This window comes from Notolepis coatsorum (genome assembly GCF_963971535.1).
Source record: "Notolepis coatsorum genome assembly, chromosome: 1".
In the NCBI taxonomy this organism is placed as follows: Eukaryota; Metazoa; Chordata; class Actinopteri; order Aulopiformes; family Paralepididae; genus Notolepis; species Notolepis coatsorum.
The window spans coordinates 107,770,487-107,790,486 of NC_140165.1; the positions used below are offsets into that span (position 1 = coordinate 107,770,487).

General features: G+C 40.9%; 1 protein-coding gene across 2 annotated transcripts in view; it reads left to right on the plus strand.

The window, feature by feature from the left end:
• dok1b (docking protein 1b) overlaps positions 1–20,000 on the plus strand; it is a 168,201-nt gene that overhangs the window by 118,797 nt on the left and 29,404 nt on the right. For both annotated transcript variants that reach the window (XM_084326767.1, XM_084326768.1), the window contains one exon: positions 12,561–12,884. In XM_084326767.1, the coding sequence (XP_084182893.1) occupies positions 12,561–12,884 (324 nt within the window). The remainder of the gene's footprint in view (positions 1–12,560; positions 12,885–20,000) is intronic.

Here is a 20,000-nt window from a genome sequence, read left to right on the forward strand (position 1 = left end):
ACACATCCAACTGTGTGTTATTGGAACTAACACATCCAACTGCCTTTCAACTAAGGCATCCAACCAACTAACACATCCAACTGCCTTTCAACTAAGACATCGAACCAACTAACACATCCAACTGCCTTTCAACTAAGACATCCAACCAACTAACACATCCAACTTTTCTTTTAGTTTTTAATTATGAAGTTAGTGGTTATTGGAATGATTGATTGATTGATTGAAAATTGTATTACCAGATGCAGAATGGGTACAATACAGTACGGCTCAATACACACAATTGTTAAGGGGATGCAGACCTACTTTCTATAGAACTTCATTCTTAGATGCTTCTATAGAAAGTAGGTAAAACAAATTAAAAAGTTTTCTTTGCCCTATAAGAAAAAAAAAGTTTTCTTCGCCCTATTTTTTTATTTCTTTTTTTTAGCCTAAACTTAACCAGTTGGAAACCAGGCGTACAGTAATAAAATTAGCAATCAACCAATCAATCAATTCAATAGACCATGCTCACTTAAAACAGCGCTGCTTCTCTCTCAGTCTGACTCCCCCGCTGTTGCAGACAGGAGTGTGTGTGTGTGTGTATGTGTGTGTGTGTGTGTGTGTGGGTGTGTGTGTGTGTGTGTGTGGGTGTGTGTGTGTGTTTGTGGGTACGCCAGCGTCGGACAGTGTGAGAGTGAACGCTGCAGTCAGTGGGAAGGAAGTAGAAATTTTAAATTAAATTGCAAATAATCAATCAATCAATCCGCGATTTTTCTTTTGTTCTAAAATGACTCATGACCCATCAATTACATCATCCAACATTGTTTAAAGGACTAAGACATTCGCCTTGACAGAATCGCTTTATATTTAGTCGTTATGACGCTATCAACATATCCATTTGTTAAAGATTATTGTCCGCCATCTTGTGATCCGGCGGAGTGATGTGATGTGATGTGATTCGGTTGTGGGCGGGTCCTGGGACCAGAAGCGTAGAATGGTCCCAATACATACGTGTAAATGGACTGTTTCAGCCAATCAGAAATTTGCATGCCGTTGTATAATGGTACATACAGTATACATCTGTGATATGAAGAGCAAAGTGTAGTGGTACATATACAGCTGTGGGTGGGGGGGGGGGACTGTACATTGGAGGTGTTTGGGTGGGTGGGGTGGGTGGGTTGGGTAGGAGGGGTGGGTGGGGGACACTGTACAACTGTACAAGCAAAACTGTACATTGGAATATTGACAAAACCATACTTGGTCATTTACTGTACATTGGAGGGGGTTGGGTTAGGACATTTACAGGGGCCAGTTTCGAATTACAGTCTCCCGTAGGTGTTTTTTGAGAGTGGTTTTGAAAGTGGGTAGTGATTCACATTCCTTTACAGCTTTGGGTAGGGCGTTCCACATTGATGTGGCATAATTGCGAAACGTGTTTAGTCCCTTGTTTGAGCCAAATCTGGGTTTAACATGATTTGTGGAGCTCCCTCTGGTGTTGTGATCGTGGTATTCACTGACCTTTGGGAAGTATTTTGACATGTACATGGGTACCTTGGTCGTGTAGTGTATGTTGTAGACCAGGCCCATTGCAAGTTGCTGTACTCTGTCGTCTACTCTAAGCCATCCTAGGTTGTCAAAGTGGGCAGGGGTGAGGTGGGTTCTAGGAGTAAGGTCAAGCAGTAGTCTGACCAGTTTGTTTTGAGATGTTTGTAATTTAGTTTTTAGCGCCTTTGAGGTGCTTTGGTACCATGAGGTGCAAGCATAGACGTAGTACCCTTGAATGAGTTCTCCTGCCAGAGTCTTCAGGGTATTCTTGTTTACCAGAGAGGAAATCCGGTACAAGAATCGAGTTCCTTGGTTGACTTTTTTTATTACCTTGGATGCCATTTTGTCACAGGAAAGATTTGCCTCTAGGATGGAACCCATGTAGGTAATTTCATTAGTGATGCACCGATGTAAAAATTGTGGCCGATACCGATAACCGATATTAATATTGCTGTTCTGGCCGATACCGATATTTACCGATGTCGATATCTCTGTATAGAAAACACTTTTTTATGATAATCAAATAAAGAGCTATTTTCCAAAACGCTTTTATTTTTTTTACCTTTGAAACTTATTTTCAGAAATGACTAATATTTTGAAACTATTTAAGGCCAAAACATGTAAAAAAAAATATATATATATATATAAAAAAATATTACAAAATAAAAATGTATATCGGCCCTATCTTGATATCGGACTGATACCGATGTGTAAAAAAAAAACGCCATATCGGCCAATATTATATCGGCGGCCGATATATCGTGCATCACTAAATTTCATCTTTCCTTGTGACAATATTGTCACCCACTGTAACTGAGAAGCCGTCGGTCTTGCTGAGTTTGTTATTTGATCCGAAGAGAATGGACTCTATTTTACCCAGGTGTAATTAGGGGTGGACGGTATGGTCTAAAATGTATATCACGGTATAATTTGAAGCATTGACGGTAACGGTATATATCACGGTATCATCGTTTTTGATAATTTTTTATTTTATTTTATATAATTTTTTATTTTAATTTTTTTTATAAAATATATATATTATATAATTAGACTTGTACTTGTATTATCTGCGAGACATCGCCACCACGCAACAAGCTCCACTGTCTGTGTGTACTCTAGTAGCCTCCAGCTACGGCCAGGATTCTCTGGAGCTGCACCTGGACCTATACTCGAGTAGCCTCGAGCAGAGCTACGGCCAGGATTCTCCGGCGCTGCACCTGGACCCTATTGGCATAACGTTACTTAACTGTGCTCAGCAAGCCCTCAGCTCGAATACGCATCGAATCAGTGTTATAAGACATTGATATCAGGAGCTATCTGTAGCTACTGCTAGCCGGATATATAACGTTAATACAACGCCTCAGTGAATTATTTAGTTCAATGGGACATTTCGTTTTGAACGGTGAACTAACTTGCGCTAACGTGAGCTAACAGGTAGCATACACGTCTCTCTACTAGACTTTGTGGAGCGTTTGTTGATGTCAGGAGCTATCGGTAGCTGGCCGACTAGATACCGTTCGGTTAGACAATGCCTCATCATGTATTAAACTAAAAGTGAATAGTTGACTGGGTCATTTTGTAACGGTAGCTAAGCTAACGTTAGCTCAGGGAGACGCCGCCGTCCTCCCGTGTCTATACGTTACTATATGAATTGAAAATGGGGGACCCTGATGGAAACAAGACAAACGTCTTTCTCAGGTCTGCATCCCCTTAACAATTGTATGTATTGAGCCGTACTGTATTGTACCCATTCTGCAATCTGTTAAATAAAGTTTTCATTCATTCATTCATTCATTCCCGTCCCACTAGACTACTAGACCCGTGTTTACATGCGTGCGGTAGGGGCTGGCACGCCCACTGCGCGAAGCCTCCTAAATAACTTTTTCCAGTTCGCACATATCTATTATCTATGACTAATTCTATCTATTTTTAGGGGCAAATGCCAGTGAAATAATCGCGCTGTGATTACATGACGTCATTGCTATTTTAGAGCTGCCCTACCGGTTACACGGTATAGTCAAAATCCATACCGTAGAGCAAATTCATACCGTTTATACCGTATACCGTTTATACCGTCCACCCCTAGGTGTAATGATAGTTTGTTATCAGCGAGCCAGGTGCAGATTCTGCCGAGTTCTGAGCTGAGGGTTTTTTCAACCTGTAACTTGTTCTTGTCCGAGACCAGCAGGGCTGAGTCGTCTGCATACATTATGCAGCCGTGATATGAAGCGAGCAAAGCATAGTGGTACATACAAATACAAATACCCACCCAACCTCTCTTACATACTAGGTGTGTACTCAGCTTAGTCCATAACGAAGGCCTACATCACATTCTGTATTGGTATTTATATTTAAACATGAAAACATATAGAAATAGGAAGTTCCTATTTTTTGGGTTGGAATCCCTTTTCCCACCTTTTTTGTGGTATTGGTAAATACACACTTCTGTATTAGTTTGTTGGTGGTATTGGTAAATACACACTTCTGTATTAGCTTTTTGTGGTATTGGTAAATACACACTTCTGTATTAGTTTGTTGGTGGTATTGGTAAATACACACTTCTGTATTAGCTTTTTGTGGTATTGTTAAATACACACTTCTGTATTAGCTTTTTGTGGTATTGGTAAATACACACTTCTGTATTAGTTTGTTGGTGGTATTGGTAAATACACACTTCTGTATTAGTTTGTTGGTGGTATTGGTAAATACACACTTCTGTATTAGTTTGTTGGTGGTATTGGTAAATACACACTTCTGTATTAGTTTGTTGGTGGTATTGGTAAATACACACTTCTGTATTAGTTTGTTGGTGGTATTGGTAAATACACACTTCTGTATTAGCTTTTTGTGGTATTGGTAAATACACACTTCTGTATTAGCTTTTTGTGGTATTGGTAAATACACACTTCTGTATTAGTTTGTTGGTGGTATTGGTAAATACACACTTCTGTATTAGTTTTTTGTGGTATTGGTAAATACACACTTCTGTATTAGTTTGTTGGTGGTATTGGTAAATACACACTTCTGTATTAGCTTTTTGTGGTATTGGTAAATACACACTTCTGTATTAGTTTGTTGGTATTGGTAAATACACACTTCTGTATTAGTTTTTTGTGGTATTGGTAAATACACACTTCTGTATTAGTTTGTTGGTGGTATTGGTAAATACACACTTCTGTATTAGTTTTTTGGTGGTATTGGTAAATACACACTTCTGTATTAGTTTGTTGGTGGTATTGGTAAATACACCATTCTGTATTTATGTTTTTGTTGTTTTTGTAAATGCACCACTCAGTATTTATGGGTCCAAAGTATCTCACAGTACTACGAATATGTCATTTGTTTTAGTATGGAATGGACCCCCTCAGCACTGACAGTGCTGGTGCTCCGCTCAGAACACAGGCCCCCAGCGCATTGTTTGGGTCGTATCCTGGTTCGTGGACGAGGAGGAAATAGATCATTGTTAGCTGTGTCCCTTCCTTACTGCTGACCACAAGGTTACATGAGGTTCAGCTGCCAGTCAGTGTGGCTGGTTATGCATCATAGAAATGAATACACATGTCACCCTAATACCCTAATATCCTATCCTAGTTTCTTTTCAAACTGTATTTGAAGGTAAAGATAACTGTTATTGTTGTAGGCTGTGTGTGTGTGTGTGTGTGTGTGTGTGTGTGTGTGTGTGTGTGTGTGTGTATGAGAGAGAGTTTCAAGTTCAAGTTTCTTTAATAGTTGTCATGCAGAAGTACAGAATACTTTTATACAAAATGCTTCTTACTGTTACGCTCCAGAGACTGTGCAAGACAAGATAAGTATGAAATAAAATAACATAGTATAGCATGTAAATTAGAAGTAAAAAAAAAAAAAAAAAAGAGAGAGAGAGAGTGTGTGTGTATTGTGTGTGTGTGTATCGTGTGTGTATGTGTGTATGTGTGTGTGAAAATATGTATGCTAAATATCTTTTCATAATATACTGTAGCCTATATGAATGTAAAGACAATTTTGAGAGATTTAAATATATTTTATACAAACATTTCAATATACAATATGTTGCATTATGTTATATACTGTAGGTTTCATAGGCTATTTATAGAAATATTTACAACATGCTGAAATGACTGCCTTGTGCTTTAGGTTCCCTCATGCTTGTTCTGTTAACACATTGACTGCCAGACCCGAGATTTCTCGGGTTAACTCGCCATGCGTTGAGTGCCAGACCCGAGATTTCTCGGGTTTTGGTATTTTTTTCTTTTATTCGATATTTCTATTCATTACAGGTTCACAGACCTCTGTGTTGCCATAGGAAATCATTCTGAGATCCCCAAAGTGCAATATTGGTCGCATCCTGCTAGGTGGCAGTATCGCCCACCCTTTGAAACCTTATTTCTCAGCGTGTGTTACATCGTATATGGTTGGGGCGGAGAATTTAGATGAAGCCAAGTAAATTGCTTCATCCAACCACTTCGAAACGCATCTAGCACACTCGATCCATGAGTTGTGCCAAATTATGTCCGGGACCAGATGGACATCAATACTGGAAATCGCGATCAGACAATTGGAATATTCTTTTTGGAATAACCCCGATCAAAGGTAAGGACTATCTGTCTGACGTCAATTCCACCTTGATCCTACAATGATTTCATATCGATCCAGCTGATCAGCGTGTGTGGTGTTCAAAACGAATGCCGTTACTGGCGATCAAAGCATAAAAAAATGCCCCCCCCCCTCCCCCATTTCATGCATTCATGATGAGACATAATACCTATTATATACCTTTGAATTGGAAATAGTAGCGTGTACAGGCGAGCAACGCCAACGCTTTTAGCAAAATTCACGTATTGTGCCATAGCACCGTTTTCAGGAATTAGTCAGGATCACTCTGAAACTATACAATATTCACCACGGTATACACGCAAATGTATACATGACATTTTTTTTTATTTTTCACATGTTGAACGATGGATTGTTAATGTCAAATGAGCCATAGTATTGTCTCCATAGCTATAATATAGAATATAGATATAGCCCTGCAAACACCGCAACGCACAGTGAAAATCCCTATACTTTACAGCGCTGGCACACTAAGGCTGAGGTTACACCTTTCGTATCATCTTCGTATTGTTTTCTTATACGCATCGCCGCGTATCGCCGCGACGTCATGCGCCTCGAGTCACACTTTCGTTTTTTTTTCGTTTTTGTCAGCCAAGCACACTGATGTAGTACACTGCCAAAGCAGTAGGTGGCAGTAGGTGGCAAACATGAAGGCAATTTCAACCAATCAGAACGAATGTGCCAATACACTTCCTGGAAGCTCCAGCAAAGAAAATGTCAATAAGCCAGGCGCCTATGCCGCGCCACCATCTTGCTCAATGCAGCAATTCTTTTTTCAGCAAAGCCTAATAAAAGTGCAATAAACAAAACGGATACATTCACTGTGTTCTGCCTGTCATTTGTTGATGAAACAAAACTAACATCAACACAAGTGACCACCAAGAGCAGATAGTTTAGTCTAAAAAACGATCGGTAGCATTGTTAGCCATTGTTAGCTGCATGCTAACGTCAATGGAGTATGCCATTATAATAATATAGCATTGTGGCTAGAAGCTAACGTTAGCTCACGCTACTTAGCCTGCACCAAAACTGATGATATCGCGAGCTATCAGTAGTTAGATAACATTAGAGACAACGCTGTGTGTATTAAACAAAGGTGAATAGATGACTGAGCCATTTTGTTTAATGCTTGTTAAGTTGAAAGAGGAACTCTGAGCTAACAGGGTCTGAATCCTGATAGCTCACGTTAGCCAGCTCATGCAATCGGTAATGCTAGCAGAATGAATGGATGTAAACTTTATTTAACATATTGCATATGGGTACAATACAATACGGCTCAATACAAACAATTGTTAAGGGAATGCAGACTGTTGTAGCTTGGACTGGGGTCCTTATAACAATAACTTGACAACACATGGTAGCTGAAGCTATTTGGGACACGGAGCTCTGTCACACACACACTGTACACAGGAAGGGCACGCAGATGGTATCTACTGCGCATGGGCGTTTTCGCAACAACTGCTCCGTGCAGACTACACGCTGTATTCCTGGCGTTTTTTTTGCGTATCTCCAAACGCAAACACAATTTTGCGTTTCAGCCGTATCCACAAAAAAACGCCAAAAAACGCGTTTCTGTGTAGATAGGACATCATACGTCGTCAAAAACGTATAAAAAAACGCCAGGAATACACTAGTCTAACCTCAGCCTAAGTACAAAGATGGGAAAACAGCGTGGCAATCAATGTGTTAATGTTCCTGACTCATGGAACATCCTTCAAAGTAGGGCTGGGAAATTAATCGATTTTATTATATTAAAAAAAAATGAAATCGATTTTCAAAAAAAATATTTTTTTCCCCCAGAGTCACCTTTTATTTTACAAAAAGTGATGTTTGGTGAAAGTTAGATTTGCACTTTATTAATCCCAATATGGAAATTCATTCTTGTTTGATGATCAAGAGGCACCTTTTATTTGTTTTAAGTGAAGTTTGAAAAGCAAGTTATTGCACTATTAATCCCAATAGGGACATTCATCTTTGTTTGATCAAGAGTAACCTTTTATATATATATATTATTATAATTTTTTTTAGTGAAGATTGGTGAAAGTTAGGTTTGCACTTCAATCCCAATAGGGAAATTCATCTTGGTTTGATAATAATTTTTGTGTCAAATAAAAACAAAGCTTATTTGAAGGATTTCCTTGGCGTTTCTAGTTTTTAAGAGAAAGAAAATCGATTAAAATCGTAAATCGGATGTGATGTGAAAAAATCTGAGATTTTATTTTTAGGGCATATCGCCCAGCCCTACTTCAAAGCCATGATCACTAAACACTGTATCAGTCTGTAACTGGTTTATCTTCATTATCTTGTTGTGCTACTACTTTTAATCTTGTCTTATTTAGTTTAACTGTAAATAAATATTGTAAGTAAATAACTAAGTAAATTAATATCATCATTGGAAATTAGTTCAACCTCGACCTCGGCTTTTAACAAGCATAAATAAAAGTTGAATGATGATGATGACAATTCTACCTCATAATTATATCTGGACAACAAGCTTTATTGGGCTGACGAGTCATGATAAAATGCTGCTACAACACACAGTTGTTGACCAGCCTATAAAATATAATAGTTGAACTTGAAATAGTTGAAAACAAGTAGGCTATGTATTGACATGTTAATAGAATATAACCATTTATTTGTTATTATCTATATATATATAAATTTATATTACACACATTTACTTTCTGTATGGCTATTATACTAAAATATTATTATATATTATTATTATTATTATTATTATTATTATTATTATTATTATTATTATTATTATTATTATTATTATTATTATTATTATTATATTATTATTATTATTATTATTATTATTATTATTATTATTATTATTATTATTATTATTATTATTATTATTATTATTTTGATCCACTTTTTCTCCCATTTTTCCATATTCTCCCATCCCAATTTCGTATCATCCAATTCAACCCTCCCCTGTCACGAACGCTGTTTCTTGCCTCCCACAAGCCGGCTGCAATGTGGACTAAGTCATACATAGCACAAGTCCCCTCCGGTACTTGAGGTAACAGCAGTCGCATCTTTTCACCTGCGCAGCTCGATCTCTCAGTGTCGAGGAGTAACGCGTGGGAGGCTCACGCTGCCCCCGACACTTCCTGATTCTACTGCGCAGGCGCACCAACCGACTTGTAGGAGTCGCTTGTTCACAACGTTCGATCCCCACCCTTCAGTTTTCCCTCCCCGTAATACGGCCAATGTGTATTACTGCGGACGACCAGCCAAACTGAAAAACAATGTGGAGAGCTGGATTCGAACACGCGAATCCTAGCGTCTCCACACTGGTGGCGAGTGCCTTGCCCACTACACCACCTAGCCGCCCTATTATTATTATTATTATTATTATTATTATTATTATTATTATTATTATTATTATTATTATTATTATTATTATTATTATTATTATTATTATTATTATTATTATTATTATTATACACAGGCATTCTCAATGTCCGGACTCCGGTCCAGATCCGGACCGAACCACAACTGTCTCTGGACTCTGAGCAAATTATACTTGTATTATCTGCGAGACATCGCCACAACGCAACAAGTCAAGATTCTCCGCTATCTCCACTGCAAGCAGCGTCTCTGCGTGTCCGACTGCTCTACTGTCTGGGTGTCTCTCTACTCTGCTTTGGTCCAATCACATTCCCCCACCTACAGTCTGCAAATCAGAGGCAAAGTAGGGCGGGTCTTCATGGAATGCGTGTTGTCTCTTTCAGCGACCTGGGGGAGTGTAGCGGGGCTCAATGTGTGAGCGTAGTTGTCGGAATCTGATGTTTTCGACTACACTTAATGGCTGGTCGTCCAGCCCTATGAATTCCATGACTTTTCTTGTGATCGCCTTAGCCTTCTGACTATCACGGTTATACGCACGGGTGCTCTCTAAAGTAGTTTGCGTTAGTGGCCGTTTTGGTTCTTTCTCTGCCTTTTTCTTTTTGCTCCGCTATAAACTTAACAAACTCTCCATCCTCCTCTGGGTGATGGGACTTCAAGTGTCTTATTAAATTTGTTGTATTGAAAATTTTTACATTGCTTCCCCCACAAGGTATTTTATCCTGGCATACATTGCAGATGGCATTTGTTAGGGATGCCCCGATCACGTTTTTTGCCACCGATACCGATCACCGATCGTCTTGAGCCATATCGGCCGATACCGATCCGATATTGATCGTTTTTGAAAAGAAAAAAAAATTATATACATTTATTTTTTATTTTTTACAAAATATATATATTATATAATCATACTTGTAGTTGTATTATCTGCGAGACATCGCCACCACGCAACAAGTCAAAATGCTCGCTATCTGCAAACAGCTCCACTGTTTGTGTGTACTCGAGTAGCCTTCAGCTACGGCCAGGATTCTCCGGAGCTGCAGCTGGACCCTATTGATCACATTCAACATGCCCTCAGCTCGAATACGCATCGAATCAGTGTTATAAGACATTGATATCAGGAGCTATCTGTAGCTACTGCTAGCCGGCTATATAACGTTAAGACAACGCCTCAGTGAACTATTTAGTTTAATGGGACGTTTCGTTTTGAATAGTGAGCTAACGTAAGCTAACGTGAGCTAACGTGAGCTAACGTGAGCTATCATGCACTACTAGACTTGCTGGAGCATTCATCGATCGGTTTTCGCAATTGACGACTAGAAAGCATTATCGGAATTCCCCAATCTCATATTTATACTAATCTATACTTATACTTTATACTATACCGATACCGATTGCTGGTTGATCGATTGCGGCATCCCTAATATTTTTTTAATTCTATTTATTTTGGGCTTTCTGTATTTTTCACCCATCCCAATTTAGTCGTTATGCCAATTCCCTTTCCTGGTCGTTGCGCGCATTGCCCCACTGTCGGCCTGGGGAGGGTGTAGAAGTTAGAACTACCACATGCCTCCTCCAATACATGTGGAGTCGCCAGCCGCTTCTTTTCACCCGACAGCGAGGAGTTTCACTGGGGGAACGTAACGCGTGCAGAGGTTCATGCTATTTCCCCCAGATCCCCTCCCTGCTGAACAGGCGCCCCGACCGACCAGTAGGAGTCGCAGTTTACAACGACCAGGACACTGCCAATTGACAGACGACTGACCAAGCCGGAGGTACCGCTGACAGCTGGATTCGATCCCAGAGTCTCTGTGGTGGTGTGTGCTTAGTCCACTGCGCTACCCAGCCGCCCGCGTCAGGGGGATTTTGCACTAAACTGTAATGTTTTAATTTCACATTAGCACTCGCAGTGGGTCGTAAGGTTCTCTCTGTGGCGTCCACTGGCGTCTAGGGAGGAAAACCCTGGTGTTTTTGTCATACAGTACAATAGCTCTCTGAGTCAAGCTGTGTTTGATTGGTCATCACATTTTCTTCCCACCCCGGTACATTAGTCATAACCCAACTCCTGATCTACAGTCAGAAGGTTAGAGAAGTGGGTTTGTGTCCCCGGTTTGATCCCCGAGACGGGCAGGAACCAATCGGGTGTTGAAGTGAATGAATACTACTCTCCCCTCTCAAGGCACTTAGCCTCTCCAACTGCTCCAGTGGGAGTTGCAAAATGGCGTGTCAGACTGTGGTTGTACTGGGTGTGAATGTGTGGAACTGTGTGAAGCAGGGCATTGCTGAAAAAAACACCTACCCTGGGTAAATAAAGGTAAAATAAAAAGATCATATCAGTGACTAACGAAGATGTTAGTTACATTGTGAAAGTTAGAGGTCGATTAGAGGTTGCTGGCCTGCGTTTACACAAAATGGAATTTCTAATACTGTCTTTGCACAGATGCGATCTCTCATGGCCATGTAAACACTGAGAACACGGGACGTGATCCCTTTCCTCCTTTAGAGGCAAGCTGGAGATCAGGTCTGCCTGGTAAAAAGGTTTAATCAGATTGTCTTCTCTGCCCATAGAAATGCAACCTCACCTTTTTCCTTTTCATTTGAATCCCCCCTTTTCCTGTCCAGCGTGACTGGACACAGTAACCATGTTATCTCAGTGCAGGAGTTGCTCTAAGCCCTAAAGCTCTCATTTCCATTGAAATATACAGTGTCCATTGGGAGGATCAAATCCCTACCTGGTGGAATTTAGCCAATGTAATTTTTCCCACACACGTGCGCGCGCACACACACACACACACACACACACACACACACACACACACACACACACACACACACCCTTGTTTGTTCAACATTTGATTAACAAATGTTCTCTCTCTTTCATTCTCCCTCTCTCTCCCTCTCCCTTTCTCTCATTCTCTCTCCCTCTCCCCCCCCCCTCTCTCTCTCTCTCTCTCTCTCTCTCTCTCTCTCTCTCTCTCTCTCTCTCTCTCTCTCTCTCATTCTATCTCCCTCTCTCTCTCTCTCCCTCCCTCCCTCCCTCTCTCTCTCCCTTTCTCTCTCTCACTCAGAAATGGAAGAAGAACTGGTTCGTCCTCTACCCTGCCAGTCAGAGCGGCATCGCCCGCCTGGAGTTCTACGACTCGCCCTCGGGCAGTGGGGGCGGGACCGGAGGCAGCTTGGGGGGCGGGTCCAACGAGAAGAGCAGGAAACTGGACAAGAAGATCATCCGGCTGTCGGAGTGCATCTCCATCCTGCCGGCTTTGACGGAGGGCTGTCCCAAAGACAACATGGCCGCATTCTGCGTGGAGACCAATGACAAGACGCATGTGTTCGCTGCAGAGAGGAGCATCACCATGGAGTGGGTGGAGAAGATGTGTGAGATTGCGTTTCAGGTATGATACAGATTAGAAGTCTGCACAGGCCTGATATTTTGGCCCCAGCCTGGCCCCAGCCCTCGGCATTCAGGCCCGGCCCTACCCCTAGCCCGGCAAGTTAAGCAACTACACACTCTCACTCTCTCACACACATAACTGCTCGTCTGCCATTTCAGCACCAGGCAGGCGCTGTCGCTAGAGCTGCCGTGATAACCGCATTACCGCGGTATCGCTGTTGCATCACGCCCACTGCAGAGTTAGGCTGAATACCGCATCACCTCTGTTTTTTTATAATAATAATAAAGTACCCTGCTCTCGTTGGGCTTGCGGCTCTGCAGATATACCCTACTCCTCTGTCGAGGTTCCAAGCGACCCCATTGGGTAGAAGTGGTACCAGAAAAGTCACGTGAAACACTGCAGACCACCGATTGGTCAGAAGAGAGACGCGTCACACGTTGGAGCGTCCTGCACAAAAGCAGAAAGCCGCCATCTTTACTGGCTCGCTAAGTAAGGATTCATTCAGGATTCGTTTGCAACCGGACCAAGTGCAATAAACAAAAAAGGATGGATTCACTGTGTATTCTGCCTCATTTATTGATGAAACAAAACCGACATCAACCCAATTTACCACCGAGCGGAGAGTTTAGTGTCACAAAAATATCGCTGATGTGTTAAACTTGTTGTTGTTGTTGCTAACGTCAGCAGATAGACACGAGAGGTAACGTTAAACCCGGGTTGCTTGGTAGAATAGACACAATGAGAGGTGACGTTAGCTTTAGCAGAATAGACAAAACGAGAGTCTGGTTAACACTTTCCGTGCCACACACGAGAATACTCAGGTTTATTAATAGGTGGTTGAAAGCCACTCACGAGATTTCTCTGATTTTTTTTTTTTTTTTTTTTTTTAGCGATCTGAAATCATATTGCATCACCCGAGCCTACCCGAGTATAGCCGAGCGGAGCCGGCGATCATTGTGGAAAAAAGCGCCCCCTGTCGTCTCCCAGATGACATAAGGGATTTTGGAATGGACTCAATGAAAATGAATGGGGAAAAAAATCCGGTACTCCACATTTTCCAGTCCACTGATGCAGCCGGGGTTATCAGAGTTCATTCTGGATCCTCTGAGCCCCTCGGATCATGGAGTTCTACTGTATCGCGTTGGATCTATACACTTATCGATTTTTTCGAATGGTGATCAGGAATTGGAATATACCAGTTGGATACCATCTGATGTCAGGTAAGGACTCTATGTTATCAGTGGTAGGATAATCAGAGTAAGTTTGATGAAGTTATAAGCTGTTTTGTGAAATGTCCTCTTTCGGTTTCACTGTAAAAGTCCAAGAGGAAATCAACGCGGCGATTATCCGTGCGCGGCCCGAATGTGCTTGCGTGCACGTATAATATTGATCATCTAGCGTTTATTTGAAAACGATTCATAAAAAGGCAGACGAATATCAACGTTGTGGATAGAGCTGCCGCGGTATTGATGTTTTCCTTACCGCACACATTTGCAAAATATTTCCTACCGCCGCGGTTATTACCGCACGCACACAAAAAAAAAAAAAAAAAAGTTTGAATGCATTTTTTTTTTTAGTAGTAGTCTACTCTTTATAGCATATAGCCTGCCTCTAGTCTAAATGTCTATCTTTAGAGGATGACTTTGCAGCATGAATATTGTTTGGGATTCGGCAAGCACGCATTAGTTATTGAAAGTGAAACACGGATTCGAAGTTTCCCCTCTGGTCGTGCGCAGTTCACTCGGTGTCGCGGGCAGGGGTGGTTACCCCTAACCCCCCCGACCCTTTCTTATTATTATTACTATAAAGTTACTACTTTATAATAAAGGCATTCGTTTGGTGGCATTAACATTATATAGTTATACGTTCAATAACATCAGCGTATTTACCGGACCATATCAAGGCAAGCAATACTCTATTCATATCTCAGTTCCTTTCTTTGCTCAGAGCGTGCTGAGTTGTCCCATTCTGCGGTCTGTTAATAAAGTTTTCAATCAGACAAGTGTATAGAACGAAGGGCTTTTATTATAACATTCGTTGCAGACAGTAAAATCATTATGTCTCGTTTAGTACTCCTGAAGATTGATGGTAGTCCACTCCGGCGGAGAGTTAAAGCTAACGTTATTAGCCGTGTTGTGATGAGCTGACATTCAGGATAGGGGTGGACGGTATAAACGCTATACGGTATAAACGGTATTAATTTGCTCTACGGTATGGATTTTGACTATACCGTTTAACCGGTAGAGCAGCTCTAAAATAGCAATGACGTCATGTAACCACAGCGCGACTATTTCAATCGCATTTGCCCCTAAAAATAGATAGAATTAGTCATAGATAATAGATATGTGCAAACTGGAAAAAGTTATTTAGGAGGCTTCGCGCAGTGGGCGTGTCAACATGCAATTGTCATTTCATAATAAACACATATCACCGCGGCGCACAGCAAGTTTCAATTTCAGTTCCTGGCATTTTTAACCAGTGGAGAAAGGTAAGATATTTCCCTATCGTTTTTCTTATATGAATTATTCTACGTTAATAAAACATACCTGGTGATCAACTACAGTTTGCTGTAAACATTACGATATGTGTGTAGTGTTATGATAACGACGGCAGCAGCGGGAGCCGGGAGGAAGGCGTGCAGCAGTGGATTTGCGAATAGCATGCAGCTGCAGAGCCGCAGAGCCAGTGGCTCTTTCAGGTCTGGTCACAGGCCCGTCAAACAGCGCCCCCCCACCCTTGCGCCGTTCTGACCCCCATCGTCTCTAAGCATTTTGTGTGTCAATTTGTTGACACATGTGTCAATTTGTTGACGCAATTGTCAATTCTTAAAGCTGAGGATGAGTGGCACCTTTGTCTCAATTCTTATTCAATTCAATTCGCTCTGCGGCTCTGCAGCTACATATGCTTCTAGCAAAATCCAGCCCGCTGTTTGCAATGGGAGCAGGAGTCTCGACTCTGGACTTATTTTATTTGGAATATAATGACTTTATACGCAAAAGTAGCCTAGTTTTAAGTTACAATATTATAAATCTACATGCCTTGAGGATTTCATTCTTTATATAGCCTGCCTATCAGGCAAAAAAAATTATTCTAACAGAAACACTGATACCGTGATATATACCGTTACCGTCTATGCTTCAAATTATACCGTGATATAAATTTTAGACCATACCGTCCACCCCTAATTCAGGACGTAAAAAACGTGTGACGCGTCTCTCTTCTGACCAATCAGTGGTCTGCAATGTTTCACGTGACTTTTCTGGTACCCAATAGGGTCGCTTGGAACCTCGATGGAGGAGTAGGGTATATCTGCAGAGCCGCAAGCCCAACGAGAGGAGGGTAATTTATTATTATTATTATAAAAAACAGCGGTGACGCGGTATTCAGCCTACTCTGCGGTGGCCGTGATGTAACAGCGATACCGCAGTAATGCGGTAATCGCGGCAGCTCTAGTTGTGGAATATTCCAGTAAAAGACGATTTTCATAGAATGCCCCAAAATGGGCTGTTTTTTATTTCAAAACGGGGGCTTTTCTAAATGCTCTGAAACGGAAATGACGCGATAAAAAACCAATCTGCCTTGACAGCACTGACTGGAAAATAGTCTTTGATAATGCGATGGGCAGATTAGACACATAGCCATAATTTAAAACATAGATTAGGCGATATTAACGTTAACATTGGCGCCGATGGTGGCATTCAGCGGGTAAAAAGGAAAACCCGGCGTGGCGCTCAACGTGTTAATGTTGTTATTGATTGATTGATTGATTGAAACTGTGTTAAAGTCTGGCTTGCTGCAAGCCCTCGGACATAGCTATGCTCACGGAGCTTTCAGTGTACACAAGTGTCCCCACACGTGTTACGATTAGTCCTACGCTTCTTTGGCATGATGGACCCAGATGACAGAGTGGAGATTGATGAGACCGGAGACAGAATGTGACGATGAACAGTTTACTTAAAGACAAGGTACATACACGACTAACACACAGGTAACATTTAACAATGATCGCGCCCAGCAGGGCAGGACAGACAGGACTATATACACCGACTAATTGACAAGACACAGAGGGTAATTTACAAACAAGACACAGGTGTGGTAGACATAAACAATAGAACACAGAGTACACTGGAAAACAATAACAAATAACCAACCAGACTAAACATAATTACAAACCACAGACAGGGGAACACAAGACTAACAAAGTGGAGACAACAGACAATAAGCACAACAAACACAACTGACAATAAATAACAATAAGTTTGTGTGTGAGCTGATGCCAGATTGGCATCAGCCCACCGGGTGGCAATGTAGACTGAGGGTTATTGTTAATGGGAGGTACTTGTGAATATGTCTGAGTCCTGGGCCCCGTTCCATGTACCGGGATAACCGAGTTAGCCGGATAACTTTATCAGGCTAACTGTGTTAGCCTGACTTTCCGATTTCATGTACCTGGATTTCCCAAATCACCATGACAACATATCCAAAAGTTTGAGCCTGCTCGAAAGCAGAGTTCAAGTTCAAGTTAGCCTGAACTATCGCCACGCCCCCGCAAAGAAGTGACAGCCCGTTTCCTGAAACTATTCCCACAGTCTACGATCTGCATTATACCATTCTGAATTACGTTTTTGTGCTCCATTCTTCCAGAGGGGGCTTTTGAAATGTAAAATAGACCCAAAATGCTGATATTAAATTCACTTTGTCCTAAATAATGCACGTTATATATACCGTGGCGACGGTGGCGCTCGCTCGTGCGATGTACACATGATGTGGTTATTTTAATTGTAACTGGGATTAAGATGTCTGATGAGATGCGCTGTTTGACGGATTTGAGAAATTGAATGAGCCGTTGACGTCACATTAATGAATGAGGATGAAGAGATAAACTTCATTCAAAACAACGGATATTCTAAACACGGGTCTCTCGTTCATTAATGTATAAACAATGAATTTATCCCATCTGGCCCAGTGGCCCAGCGGTAGTGCTCATCCCTGCCAGTTCAGCGACCGGGGTTCAAATCCCCGTGTTTCCAATATGATTTTTTTGAATATAATATTAATGATTATACGCCAAAGTAGCCTGGTTTTAAGTTAAAATATTATAAATCTACATGCATTGAGGATGTCATTCTTTATATAGCTCTCAACGTGCACCAAATTGAATTATTCCTATATTGCAAAAAGAAGGAAAAGACTAGGGCCTTGAACCCCGGTCGTCCGTGTGAAAGTCAAAAGAAGAACCCGTTACACCACAGAGAAGATAAGTAAAAGATTGACTATACATCAATCAATGGGTAAGAGAGCCGTATCGTAATTCTGTATAACAGTTAACTAATAATTTTCGCTAGCAAGATCTCATTTGATTATTCAATCCAGCAGGCAAGTTTAAAGAAATATAATCTGATTGATTGAGGTAATGAGGGACTTAGAATTAGCCTATAGATAACGCATTTAACTTGTCGGCGAGGCGATTGAGCCTATTGCAATCTGTCAATAAAGTCTTAAATCAATTAATCAATCAATGCCGTTGAGAATCAGGGTCTCTGCCATCGATACGTGCTGGCTTTCCACCTAAAACGGGAGCGCGCATCTAGCCTGACTTGAGCCTGACTCTCAAGTCTGGCTTGAGTTAACGAGACTGAATCCTCCTTTGTGAAACAGGAAAATCCCGGCTTTGAACATCGGGTTAACTGAAGCTGGATAATGGACATGTTGATCGACTTAGTTGAACCACGTACATGGAACGGGGCCCTGGTCCCACAGGACCAGGACCGGAGGAAGTGTTACACACACGGAGACAAACTGAGTAGTACCTGCAGTGGAAAAGGAACGAAGTACCAGGTACCTAAAGCGGGTCGAGTCGAGTAGGTACTATGCAGTAGCCATTAGACTAGAGCAGGGGTATAGGCACGCGGGGGCATTTTCATAGGCACAGGGGGCAGCAGTAAAAAAATTTAATAATACAAAATTATAATATATATATTTTTTTGAAATATTATAGTGAAATATTTTGCACTGTTGTCGCATTTATCTTGTTGAAATCCTCCCACAGGTTCTTTTTACTACCACATATTTAATTGAGACCCTTTATTTGTTTATTATTTCAATTTAGCTGGAAATACATTGCTACATCATTCCGTAACATTTGCAGAGCCTTATAACAAAAACATTATTACGGTCACCATTGTGACCAGTGGGATTAATCAACACATTTTATTATTTATTTTTCTATTTCATTGAACATTGTACATGTTAAAAGCCTTTTTTTTTTACTCAAAATGTGAGTATTACCAAGTCAACTTGTGTTCTTAAAACAATGACAATAAACATAGTTTTATTAGGTTGAAATAATGTGGTTGTGTACTTATTTTTCTGTTAACTTATTATGGATTGAAAACTGAAAACCTTAAGTTCTGGTAACTTATTATTATAATTTTTTTTACAGTGTAGTCTTGCGATCAATCAAAACTTATTTACACGATATACCTCACATTCACCCTCCATTCACATCCTAAAGTTTATAGCATATAGCCTGCCTCTAGTCCAGGGGTCAGCAACCTTTTTGACATGGAGTGCCTGTTTGAAATATAGTTGTAACTAGTGTGCCTCAACAATATTCCATGCATCGTAATTTTTTTTCTCATAATCAGGTCTTTTTAATGATAATTTTTACATTATTACATCATTATTGTTATTGTTATTATTAACAATATTATTATGATGGTTGTATCAACCCTAAATCTGAGTTGGGGGGGGGGGGGAATGCAATGCAGACAAACAGCTGCATACAGTGCGACCATTTAACTCACATTTGCCCATTCATTTTTGGACACATCACACACCATCGGTGTGTGTACTGTACGTGTGCTGTCATAGCTCCACCTACAGGCCTAATGGAGAACACCAGGATGTGAATGGAGGGTGAATGTGAGGTATATCGTGTAAATAAGTTTTGATTGAAGCTTCGTTCGATGGCACAAGCTTCGAACATTAAAAAAAATCGAAGTTAAAAAAAATAAAAATATTTTTTTTTTCAAAAACTTTTTTTTCAAAATTTTAATTTACATTTTTACTTCGGTGTGTGTGTGTGTGTGTGCATGGGGCCATTGGGTGGGGCCG